The 13731-nt window shown below is 35.1% G+C and overlaps 1 protein-coding gene across 3 annotated transcripts; it reads left to right on the top strand.

Annotated features, from left to right (window-relative positions):
* Window positions 1-5618: 5618 nt before the first annotated feature.
* LOC111051611 (L-2-aminoadipate reductase large subunit-like) lies at window positions 5619-12687 on the top strand. Of its 3 annotated transcripts, none has more exons than XM_039433550.1 (7): window positions 5619-5768; window positions 6937-7052; window positions 7519-7647; window positions 7984-8159; window positions 8571-8797; window positions 9933-10166; window positions 11383-12687. In XM_039433550.1, exons 1-7 carry the CDS (start codon window positions 5634-5636, stop codon window positions 11494-11496), a joined length of 1131 nt encoding a protein of 376 aa, XP_039289484.1. In that variant the 5' UTR covers window positions 5619-5633; the 3' UTR covers window positions 11497-12687. The 3 variants fall into 3 exon arrangements, with proteins under 3 accessions (XP_039289484.1, XP_039289483.1, XP_039289485.1); XM_039433549.1 differs by lacking the exon at window positions 5619-5768 and adding an exon at window positions 6340-6562; XM_039433551.1 differs by lacking the exon at window positions 5619-5768 and adding an exon at window positions 6408-6562 and having other exon boundaries at window positions 7984-8150.
* The last annotated feature ends 1044 nt before the right edge of the window (window positions 12688-13731 follow it).

Here is a 13731-nt window from a genome sequence, read left to right as displayed (position 1 = left end):
AGTTGAATCCCGGTATAATATTATTCTAAATGGGATTACTTTCAACTTTATTGTAAGCTGAGAGACTGTTGTTGGGGCTCTGTGTTTGGCTGTACTGATGTCGACTCTGCAGTGGACGAGTTCTATAGTCTGCTCTACAAATATTTGGATGAGTGTATTCCAAGGATCATATTGAAGAAAAAAAATAATAAATACCCTCCTTGGTTTACTCCTGATATAATTTCTGATTTGAAGATTAAGAATAGATGTGCACGAAAAAGAAGAGTGTCTCCTTATCATGATAACCTTTTCAAAAGTTTACGAACATCCTTGAAGGCTAGAATATCTGAGTCTCATGAAAACTATTTGACATCGATTCAGTCAGGCTTAGAATTATGTAAATTCCAAAAGAAAAACGTCGTTTGTGGAGTCGACGATGTCGCTGAATGGGGAGTCCTACTGCGGTTCTGCGGTTGTAGATGGGTTCGCGAAATATTTTGAGTCAGTTTATGAGGTTGATACACACGCCGCCCCTGATATGCATGAGAATGAGCTGGAGATGTCTGGGAGCTTGGGATTAGGTGTTGGTATTGATTCTGTCTCCTCTGACGAGATCCTGTCTGCTATTAGCAGCCTTAGATCTAGCTGTTCCGAGGGCCCTGACTTGATACCTACTTTTATTGTGAAGGGTTGTGCAGAGATACTCCTTAGTCCATTGCAATTCATTTTCAATTTATCGACTAGGACTGGCCAATTCTCTTCTAAATGGAAGGTCGCTAGAATTACTCCTATCTTCAAGTCAGATAAGAGAACTGATATAAGTAATTATAGGCCCATATCAATTTAAAATTGTTTTTCCAAAGTTTTTGAAAGAATTTTGCATGCAGTTATAGAAAGGCAGGTGAAGGGAGTAATAGCGGACGAGCAACATGGATTTCTGTCAGGCCGTTCTACAGTGACTAATCTAATGGAGTTCAGCAATGAGGTATCCAGAATTCTTGATGGTGGGGGGCGGGTTGATGTTGTTTATACGGATCTCTCAAAGGCATTCGATTCAATCAATTACAGAATATTAGTTAAATAACTAAAGTCGATTGGTTTCTGTACAAGCCTGGCAAATCTTGTTGAGAGCTATTTGCATTCAAGAGTGCAGTATGTTAGAGTACATAATTTCAAGTCTAGAACTTCCAACTGTACATCTGGGGTGCCTCAGGGTTCTAACCTTGGACCACTTCTCTTCCTTCTATTCATTAACGATCTCCCTGCTGTCTTTGATGGTTCATCCTGTCTGATGTATGCAGATGATGTGAAGTTGTACAAAGCTATTTTGAGCCCTGATGACTGCCTTAGCCTTCAAATGGATGTTGATAAACTAAGTGTATGGTGTATGAATAATGGCCTTAGAATAAATATAGCTAAATGCAAAACTTTATCATTTTCCCGGCAGGTAGCTTCACACAGATGCATCTATAGTATTGATGGTATATCGTTGGAGGAGGTAGAGTCTTTTAAGGACCTGGGTGTGATTTACAGCTCTGATTTTACATTCAATAAACATATAGACCTTTTGTGTAGTAGGGCCAATCAGCAGATGGGGTTTATCCTGAGAACATGTTCACCTTTCAATGATGTCTCACCCATAATATTTCTGTATAAATCTCTTGTCCGAAGTATTCTTGAGTATGCATCTGAAATTTGGAACCCTTATTGTAATGATCAAGTACTACTTTTGGAGCGTTTACAAAATAAATTTTTAAGGTACATGTACTTCAGGAAATTCAATTTCAATTGTCCGTTTGACTTTCCCTCTGACACTCTGGGAAATATGTTTCAATTGAAATCATTATATAAGAACAAGACGATATGTTAAGTCTTTAATTTTCCTTCATAGCTTATTAAATAATAAAATAGATTCCTCATATTTGCTTTCATATGTAAATATTTATATATCTACCATATCACGTCGCTCCACTTTCTCTTTTTTTGTGCCCCGTTCCAGAACTGTGAGTCAGGGCCGCCCCGAGGTTAATAGGCGCCCGGGGCGAGATTTTGATATGCACCCCTCCCCCAAGTATAGCGCGGTGAGGTAGTATTTAAAAGTAAAGCTGCATTGCTCTTCCAGGAGGAGAACTTCCATTATGGGCTGCATCCTCTCCTTGATAATCATGCTATAGATTCTGTAAGCAGTGTTTAGCAAGCTGATTTCTCTATAGTTGTCACAGGAACTTCTTAGTCCAGTTAATATAGACATAAAAAAGTGTGCTTGCAATTTATATTGTAGTTATGATTTTTAAATATATGTTTTGGATACATGAGAGAAGACCGGAACAAATAGTTCAGAACCTCGTATTTTCAGCTCATTTTCCAGTTTTCAGCTTTTTCTGCCAAATCCAGTGATCTGACGGAAAAATTTGCTCCAGCCATTGTTTTAGATCATAAAATGAGATCATTCGCAACTATCTATCTCCAATAAGTACAGAGTTATGATTTTTTGAAAAATGAGTGAAATTCAAAGAAAAAATCAACCTGTATCCTGATCTTAGATTTTAGAGCACAAAAATACGCCCAGAGGGACTTTGAATTATACATTTAACTAATTACTCTGTTGTGTATCCATACTTTTTCACTGTTAAAAAAGTGTTTAAAAAACACTTTTGAAGTGAAAATACACTTATTTTTGTAGTGACGATCGTTTCGACCTGTTGTTGGTCATCATCAGACTGTCTTAGTCTAACATCAAGTCTAAATCCAAAAGTGTTTTTTAAAATTCAAGTTTAACTAATTCGTAAAAATCGGAAGATATTGTTGATAAAAAATTAAAACTCATCAGAATTAATTTTGTCTTTAAATTTTACTCATTTTTGAAAAATCATAACTCAGTACTTATTGGAGATGGATATAGATAATTGCGAATGATCTCATTTTATTCAGAATTTTGTAATCTAAAACAAAGGCTGGAGCAAATTTTCACATCCGATTACTGGATTTGGCAAAAATAGCTGAAAGCTGGAAAATGAACTGAAAATACGAGGTTTTTGGGCCACTCTGTATCTAGCACAAGAAAATTTTGCATGAAGAAATTGGTTCTGGACTTTTCTCATGTATCCAAATAATATTATATTGAAAATCTGGCGAGGCGCACGCCCACAACTTTCCTTGCCGTTATGAAAATTGATCTCCTTACGCTAGTGTTCTCGCGCATCCCAAGTCTACTATTCAAATACATGAGACAGCTGGTGATAGGACAATAACGCTGGAGACACACGAGGTCTGCTACTTCGTAGTGAATGATTTAATAGAACCAACAGTTTGCAATAATTTAATAATCAAATTTTCTCGAATTTCAAGCTTATTTTCAATTTTAGGAGAACATGTTACTGGACATTAATTGTAGAGATTTTCATGCTCAATCTTTTCCACTCGAAATTTTTCGTTTAAATTGTATATGAAGGCTGATAATTGAGAATCTAAAATCAAACTTCGCATATATGGGGCGGAGCTCCTGAAATTTTTACAGATATAGGACTTGTTGCAGTTGATAGAGCTTATCAATGACTATTTCAGTTATGAATTTGATCAAAATCGTTGGAGCCGTTTCGAGGAAATTGCGAAAAACCCTGTTTTTGACAACATTTTCGCCATTTTAGCCGCCATCTTGGATTGCATTTGATCGAAATTGTTCGTGTCGGATCCTTATAGTGTAAGGACCTTACGTTCCAAATTTCAAGTCATTCCTTTAACTGGGAGATGAGATATCGTGTACACAGACGCACATACACTCATACACACACACACACACACACACACACACACACACACACACACACACACACACACACACACACACACACATACAGACCAATACCCAAAAACCACTTGTTCGGACTCAGGGGACATTGAAACGTATAGAAATTTAGAAATTGGGGTAACTTAATTTTTTTCGGAAAGCAATACTTTCCTTACCTATGGTAATAGGGCAAGGAAAGTAAAAATCAGAACTACAATATAAATTGCAAACACCAATGTATATAGTGACTGGACTATATCTCCCTTCTTGAAAAGAGATTTGACTGTAGCCACTTTCCAAACTTCCGGGATCCTCAATAATTATTGTCTCCAGCACATATCAAATGGAGGAAGCGAAGTTTGAAGAAGAGTTCCCTATGCTTGAACTGCTCCATATTTAAACCATCCGGTCCAGCTTGTCTTATTTTATACTCTTTCCTCACCTTGTATTCTGCAGGCTAAAACCTATTTAATTTTAAATTTCCGTTGATATTCCTAAATTGAAAAATTTTCAATTTAGAAATACCAATGGAAATTTAAAAATAAATAGGTTTTAGCCTGCAGAATACAAGGTTAGAAAAGAGTATAAAATAAGAAGTTTTATCACCTAGCATTGGACAATGAAGCGACCAATGACGACTTGCAGGTTGCAGGGGCAGTGGGCGCGCACAGGCTCACTCAATGACTGGAAAAAATATACACCTATGCTATTCGTAGAGTGACTGTATTTACCAAAGTTTTTATTGTTTATGCCACAATTAACACCACACATATAAGTAATGAGTTATACATAGAAATGGATTGATAAGAAAATGGTACAGTCCGTCGTGGACCTTGGCCTCCATCACCAAGCCTCTCCACCAATCCCTATCTACCATTCCTGCTCTCCATCCACTCCTTGCCATGACACGCAGATCTTCTTGCACGTCATCAAGCCATCGTTGCTTTGGCCTGCCTTGTCTTCTTCGTGCAAATAGCCGCCGCTCCTTGTACACGATTCCTGGCAACCTTGTGCTCTATCCTTTCGACGTGCCCCACCCACCTGAGTCTCTGTCACTTGATAAATCGTACAATGTCCTCTTTTCCCAAGCATACACTTTTCTGGACAATTTTTCTCTCAGCCACCCTGAGGTGTTCTGCATATTTTTCTGTTATTGTGCAAACTTCCGATCCATATGCTATTATGGGGCGTTTCAAACTTCTGTATATAGTGCGTTTGGTTCTTCTGGAAATCAGCTTAATAATTAATAATTTATTATTAGCAAAATAGGCTTTGTTTCCTGCTTGTATCATCTTTCTAATACTTTTAGATACGACGTTCTCACAGCTCATTTCTACGCCCAGATAGCTGAAGTTTTTCACTCCCTCAAACTTTTTGTTTCCAATAATTATGTTCTGAGGTACATGTCTAGATTTTCCTGGTGCCATTCTGAGGTACTCGGTTTCACCATAGAGAAACAATAGCGTAAGTAGATATCCCATGGTATAGGGCGTTTATGTCGCAACTTTTACTGTTAACTCAAGCCGATTATTGTAGATTTTTACTGTTTTGGTCGGGTGAGAGTGTATGAACGGCACAATATGAGAGACTACCAGCGTCACACAGCTCTATGGGAAAGAACTATGTGGACTATCAGCTTGAGATAACAGTAAAAGTTGCGACATGAACGCCCTATACCATGGGATATCTTCTTATGCTATTATTTCTCTATGGCTTTACCTTCATTCACTTTCAGTCTAATCTTCTTCTTCTTCTTCTTCTCTTCTTCTTCTTCTACATTATAAACCTCTCGGATGGCTTCCTTGCAACGCGCTACTATTTAGTTTTAGAATAGTTTTTTAAGCTTTTTTTACGGATTTATTTCAAAATGGAATGTGCATTTTTCAGATTTGGCAATCTATCAGGCAGTACTAAGGTAGCCAGTTGGAATCCGTCAGATTTCACTCTGTACATGATCCAGGGTGTCATCAGAACTGGGGCAGTGCCTGACATTAAATGGAAGGTATGTATGCTCAAAATTGATTGGAAAAGGGCCACTTGAATAAAGATGGAAATTTTACTCACAATTCAGAACAGTCCGGTGGCTTTGTTTCCTGCTTGTATCATCTTTCTAATACTTTTAGATACGACGTTCTCACAGCTCATTTCTACGCCCAGATAGCTGAAGTTTTTCACTCCCTCAAACTTTTTGTTTCCAATAATTATGTTCTGAGGTACATGTCTAGATTTTCCTGGTGCCATTCTGAGGTACTCGGTTTCACCATAGAGAAACAATAGCGTAAGTAGATATCCCATGGTATAGGGCGTTTATGTCGCAACTTTTACTGTTAACTCAAGCCGATTATTGTAGATTTTTACTGTTTTGGTCGGGTGAGAGTGTATGAACGGCACAATATGAGAGACTACCAGCGTCACACAGCTCTATGGGAAAGAACTATGTGGACTATCAGCTTGAGATAACAGTAAAAGTTGCGACATGAACGCCCTATACCATGGGATATCTTCTTATGCTATTATTTCTCTATGGTTTTACCTTCATTCACTTTCAGTCTAATCTTCTTCTTCTTCTACATTATAAACCTCTCGGATGGCTTCCTTGCAACGCGCTACTATTTAGTTTTAGAATAGTTTTTTAAGCTTTTTTTACGGATTTATTTGAAAATGGAATGTGCATTTTTCAGATTTGGCAATCTATCAGGCAGTACTAAGGTAGCCAGTTGTAATCCGTCAGATTTCACTCTGTACATGATCCAGGGTGTCATCAGAACTGGGGCAGTGCCTGACATCAAATGGAAGGTATGTATGCTCAAAATTGATTGGAAAAGGGCCACTTGAATAAAGATGGAAATTTTACTCACAATTCAGAACAGTCCGGTGGATTTGTATAGTGTTGTATCTCACTGTAAAACCTAAACTTAATAGAAATATTTTGAGATTTTTCTCTTTTCCTCCATGAGTTTGTTCTGTATTTTTCAGTCTGGAACTTTCTGCTCTTTATCAAGTTTATTACTTTGCGAAACTTCTTTATCTCACATTACAACAAAATAATGTTTTCTAGTAAATGAACATCTAGTAGAAACATCCATAATCTATATTCCAATAAACATGTATACAATACCGTCTGTAATATATAGAAAACCGTGTGTTCACTTCATTTTTTTCAATTTCAGATTGAAATGACGCCAATTGATTTTGTACAAGAAATGTTTGTGGAGTTGTTTTTGGATCTGGATAACTCAATGGGAAAAATCTACCATTTTGTGAATGAGGACCAGCTTCCATGCGAGTAAGCAAACTGATATTTCTCTCTTTATTTTATTGTGTTCTCCATAGGGAAATATCAATTGAAAAGTTTATGACAGAAGAATTTGTATGTATTCTGTAGTAATTTTATTTGAGTGGTATCTCATGTTTCGCTTCTAGAAACTAATTTATTGAAACAGTAATTGATACAATAATGAAATATTTGAAAAAAGTATTACAATAATATTCTAATGAAGCAAACATTGTCTGTAACTCTTCTAAGGATTTTTTAAGTTGCAATTTTCAACATATTACTGATGATTCTGATTTCAAATTCACACAAGCTTTCTGAAAATGTAATCATACGTGTATATTGGGATTCAATGTAATTCATATATGCATGTCAAGGGAGAGCAAACAATGAACATAATCTGTTGAAATATTAAGGAGACATTATTTTGATACATCAATAAGAAGCAATACAACTCAATTTGTATTCATTTCTCTAGGGAATTGTGGAAACTAATGGAGAGAAGGGGCTACAATTTGAAATCACTGCCTTACAACGACTGGGCCAAACAAGTGCATGCCAACGAAGACTTGAAACCTCTGTCACATCTACTTCATTCCCTGGTCAAGTAAGTCAACCAAAAGTATTCGGAATCTTATCCAATTACACTTCAAATTTATTCAAATATATTAATTTACCTCATTTTCTATGTTGATTGTTGTATTTTTAACTTGGCAAAATAAATTCAAAATAAAAGTGTTCACATAATATTCTAATTACTCTGAATTTTAACCCATATTTTGTGTAGATCTAAGAAGTTGGTATGATAATAATACAAACAAGTGAGTGTCTTAGAACAAACTTCAATCCCTTGTTTTAGCAAAATATATTATAAATTGTTAGTTCTGATTAACGGAAATGTATTCGTGATATACCCTAGTATATGATCAATTTACTGTTGCAGGAATGAAAATTACTTCACCAATTTGGCTTCATTCAAAAAAGAGAGACTGAACTGTTTCATTGAAAAGAGAAAGGTGACATACCCGGTAGCCGATGCTGAGCTCTATAGCAAATACCTTGACCATCTCCACCAATTGGGATGCATTCCTGTGGCCGCTAATAGTCCCAGTAAGTCAGGTGAGCTCAACATTCATTCAAATTAATACAATATGAAGTTGGACTTGATTTCAATCCATTTATCTCAAACTGTGATTGCTTGAGCTTGATAATTCAAGTCATAGTTATTCTGTCATCACTTCACATCACAAGATAGATTGCTCTCTTATTCTTTCTCCCTCAGTTTTTTGTGACATGAAGTCAACTGGATATTCCTATTGCTCTCAACTGAGCGTGTATAAATTAGACATCAATTTATGATTATTAAATTAGCCATAGTTAAATGAAGTCATTCAACTTTCATTTTATCAAATATTTGATTTAGATTCACGTGCAACTGAGCCATAGCCAACAGCATGTTTCTCAAGCGATTTCCTACGATAGAAATTATTCTATCAACAAACAATAATTCATGTTTTATCACTTTTGTAGAAGCTAGTGCAGAGATTGACACAGATCTGAGCGGTAAGATAGTTTTGGTGAGTGAAGCTTCCTCGGATATTGGAGCCGCCATTGCTGAGAAGCTGGCTCTGTGCAATGCGAAGGTCGCCATGTTTGATACAAATTTGGAGAAGTTGGACAATTTGAAAGAAAAATTCGAGCAGGCTGGAGCTACCCAAGTGCTTGCTATGAAGGTTGACGTTACTAGCACAATTGAGGTGAGATGTTTCTCAAAACTTGGTAGAATAGACCCTAAGTTGGTTGTATTTCGATTAGCCCAGGTGTTCCATTATCCCAGGTGCTCGCTTAGTCCAGGTGTTCGATTACTCCAGGTCGGACTTTCCCGATTAGACCAGGACCTGGTATAATCGAACACCTGGTCTAATCGAGACACTCCCCCTAAGTTTAGTGGTATTGAGTTGATCTTGGATTCTCATAATAATGACAATATCGAGTGAATTGGCTGGCTCAGGTCTGGTGACAGAGTTTTCAGGTCGCACCTGATCAATTTCAGGGCCTCTGACATGACCTAACGACTGTTATTTAGGACTGACGACTTGACGTTTTCATCCAAAACACGGGAGTGGCCCGAGAAAAATATCTCATATTTTCATTCATTAATTTATCCTCTATTGTTCTGGAAAATGGTATACATAAGTATGCTCAATGTATAATCTTCTATAATAATATAATAAAGGAAAGAATCGCCTTATAGACGAAATTCACGAATGATGCATCATCACGTCTGAACCACTGTACTGATCAACTTGCAATTTTACTTGAAGATTCTGAATTCACCGAGAATGGTCATAGGCCTATTTTTATTGATATTAATCAGTTAATTTTAATTTAATAATCAAAACAAATTTATCAAATTAGTGATTGAAAGCTTACACAAGCAACGATAAAAGCCCAACCAAACAGAACTTCCTATAAGTGGATCTGTAGCGTAATTTGTTGCATGCACGATTCATTATTGAAATAAGGTTGTGGGTTCGAGACATAAATATACTCTCTGTTTTGCTGAAAATTTTCAACTCCGATGAATATTATTCACGTAATTTTGACAAAATAAAATAATAATTATGTTTTCGTTTTTTTCTGGACATAAGGAGATTGCATTGTACAACACAAAATTTTCCCCGGTGCAAAGCACGGGTTACCTGCTAGTAGTAAACAATTTTTAATTCAATCCATGATTAAATCAGGCCATAGTAAATTTTTATCAGTTGGCTGATAGTTTAAACTTGAAATTTAATAGAACTTCTATTGAGCATAATATGGGCCTAAGAATCACAAAGTCGTAGAAAGTATTAAAGTAAAAATTGTAAGGATTTTATTAATTTATTTCAGGTCAGAAATGCAGTTAAAATTATTGAAAAGTGTTGGGGTCCAGTGGAAATTCTAGTGGACAATGGCAACTGCATGTATTATCAGGTGATGAAGAACTGCGACGTTGCCAAGTGGTGCAAGATGGAAGATGTGAATGGCAAGGGATCGCTCAATTGTCTGGCAGCTGTTGTTGGAGGCATGGCTGAGAGGAAAAGTGGCCGCATTGTCAATATCACATCAGATGCTGGCAAAGTTGTAAGTTGAAATGAATAATATCCAATCTCAGTTACAGAGTCAAGTATTCAAACGTGCTTATTGGGGACACCTCTCTAGTCACATTCACTTGAATGGCAAGAAGCACTCATGTTTTTATTTATAACCAATGCTGACAGTTTGCATTAAATTGCTGAATGCAGCTATACCAGCTGACAACAGCTCACTGACCAACAGTTGAACAAATCTGTATTTATTAACTTGACTTTTGTTGAGCTCTCCTTATGCAAGTGGAGTGCTATTTGATAGTATTCCGTACTTACTATTTTTATACCTCTATTGGTAGTATATAGGAGGTTCTGTAGTATTTCAAGTGTTAGTAAAATAAATTCACTCAAATTGTAACCGCATGTAAGAGCAAAGCAAAATATTGCGTTGTAAAGCAATTAATAATTTCAAATATATTCATTTGCATAGCTTCATGTTATCTTCATAAATAATAATCTTGCTCCTGGCTAAAAGTACGTCTATTAAATTCATCCGTGATTAAGTGATGTCATCTAACAAAACCAATGCCTCGAGAACCAATGAGTTTATTAATCAGTGGTTAAATTTGATAAATTCACTAAAAACTTGCCAATCTGTGCTAAGTATGTAAGTTGAACAACTTGGAAGTAGCTTTCAATACAATTCATTAGTCATGCATTACCAGTACCCAAAACCTGAAGAGTCTCAAGAACTCATGATCACAGTAAACATTTTTGAATTGTTTTCCGTTTGAGTTTCTGTTCTACTTAAATATATTCCATCTGATACGAGACTGACTTAATTTAGCAAAAAGCAAAAACTGCGTTCTTTGTTGAAATCAGATTTAGAATAATGCGACTTTTACCAAAACCTCATAAACTCTCTCAATGAAAAACCTCAAGTTTCTATCGTTTTAAAGAATGAAACAACTTTTAATCATGTGGTTAGACAATTATAACATCCCAAAATTGTTCAACAGTCTTGTTTAATAAACCAGTGTTGATTTATTTTGTCTAGACTCAGCGCTTAAACCTAGTGCTGAAAACGCCGTTAGATGGTGCCACCTGTATTTTGACTGTATTTTTCTTCTTCCGTTCATTTCCATAGCATACACATTTCACTGGTATGCATCAGATATTTTTCAGGGCTTTCTATTTGTTTGTTTTTTTACAATTTTTACATTCAGTTTTATTGTTTTGTTCATTTTTGTTTGCTTTTCATTTGGTTTTAGGTGATGGAAAAATTTGATTTTTCTAGTAGTGTGGAGACTCTGAACCCATCAGATGTGGCTAATGCAGTGGTATCTGCCCTCAAGCAGCCATTTTCATGTTCAATATTGAAGTAATCAACAGGCACCTACTCAATATTTCACTTCTATTGGCACATTATTCATAACAATACTATACTAGTGATTTCCACCAAGGATCTATTATCATAATATTAGTCTTATATCCAAAGTGAAGTAGGTACTCCTTTTTGTAGGAACCAATAATCTTGTCATCGAATAATAGCATTAGATTTTTTCAAAGTTTTTCCACTTTTCTATTGGAATGATTAAATTTTTGAATGTTACATGTGTAAGCTTTTAAATTTTTTCAATTATATTGCTTGTTTCGATTGATGTGAATCACAAATTTTTGTGTATTGTAGTGGAGGAAGAATTTGTTGGAATATGTTACCTGCTCAATATATCATAATAAATGAATTCGTGATGTTACAAGGGAGTATTACAAGATAACATACTGAAAATTCTAATATCATATTCATTTGCTAGATAAAAATATCAAAATTAGTATTCCAGTTGAAATAAACTCAACAAAAATGTTGTAGTAACTTATACTGATACAATTCGAAACTTTTCTTGATTTCACTTTTTATCAGTTATTTATTGTTTCAATATTATTCATTTCAGTTTTATTATTTGCTACAGTATTTCCAATTACTTCTTATTCTCATTCGGGTGTCTTAGTTTGAATTACAAATTGTTGATAATAATTTTGTAGAAGTAGTGGTAGAATTTGTTGGAATATGTTACCTGCTCAATATTCCATAATAAATTAATTCTTGATGTTACAAGGGAGTATTACAATATAACATACTGAAAATTCTAATATCATATTCATTTTCTAAATAAAAATATCAAAATTAGTATTCTAGTTGAAATAAACTCAACAAAAATGTTGTAGTAACTTATACTGATACAATTCGAAACTTTTCTTGATTTCACTTTTTATCAGTTATTTATTGTTTCAATATTATTCATTTCAATTTTATTATTTGCTACAGTATTTCCAATTACTTCTTATTCTCATTCGGGTGTCTTAGTTTGAATTACAAATTGTTGATAATAATTTTGTAGAAGTAGTGGTAGAATTTGTTGGAATCTCAGACCTGCTTGATTTTTCATGATGACATAATTCTTTAACATAATATAGAGTATAGTAAATCACTCACTAATACTTCTATTAGTAAGTTGACGTATTCCTTTAAGATTGAACACTATAATCCTCTAATAAATTTTGATCTTTTTTTATAATTTTGTTCAATTATTTGTCATACCTCTTATCGTTTTTCATCCGCAATTAACTTCTTTTGGCTTCCATTCAGTTTTTTCTATTTCATTTTGTTGTACAGTATTTATTTGAATTGTAGAATAGTAATTGTAGTTTTGTTGATCATGATTTAGTATGTGTAGAATTCATTAGAATCACGGACTATCTATTATTATAGTGAGGTCCACGTTATAATGGCAGTGAAGAAAGATGGGAGAACAGGTTTGCCAATTCTCTATAATTTGACCTTACTTTAGTAGTTTTTCCACTTTCAGGATCATTATGTCTAATTTATTTATTAAGTTGAAAATATTTTCCTATAGCTTTATTGAAACATCGCGAGAGGTGTCAAGGTATGGTTGGTGTAAGGTATAGATGGTTGAGTAACGAGAAAAAACTTGAAATTGCCGCAGCCTGATATATAGGGACCAAGTTTCTTGTCGTGACTGAACAATCTTTACTACTACTGTGCCTCAACAGTATTGAAAAATTATGAATTTTATTTGAGAAAGTAACTTATTGCTTGTTTTCAAGGATAAAATAATTTGTAACAAGGGAAACATCATCACTTTTTGCTATTAGAAAAAAGTGATTTAATAATAAGCAGTTCGTGATGGAAAACAACATTGAAGGAAACATCATATTATTGTGAATGAGAACAGTTGATGGTTTTTGAGAAATCATTATTTAATGTAATTATTCAAATTATTTACTTAATCTTGACAATAATTGGCTCTCACCATTAAAGTGTTCTGAAATAGATACTCATTTGTGGTTGTTATAACCATATTAATCCATGTGGAGTATTAATAGGTCACAGTGAGTATTTAGTGGAGTGGGAATAGGTGCAGCCTATCTGTGTCGCTTCCCGCGTCGTGGCAAGGCATTACAACTCTGGAGCAGGCGTCAACAGACGGCAGTCAAATGAGCTGCCTTGTCACAAACCTCCCATCTCATTTTGGGCAGAAGGTAATCCTTATTACGTTCATTGAGAACGGATTGAAACTGCGTGTGGGAAATTACAATTC

The sequence above is a fragment of the Nilaparvata lugens genome, chromosome 7, assembly GCF_014356525.2.
Source record: "Nilaparvata lugens isolate BPH chromosome 7, ASM1435652v1, whole genome shotgun sequence".
NCBI classification, from domain to species: Eukaryota; Metazoa; Arthropoda; class Insecta; order Hemiptera; family Delphacidae; genus Nilaparvata; species Nilaparvata lugens.
This window is presented reverse-complemented; position numbering and strand designations above follow the sequence as displayed.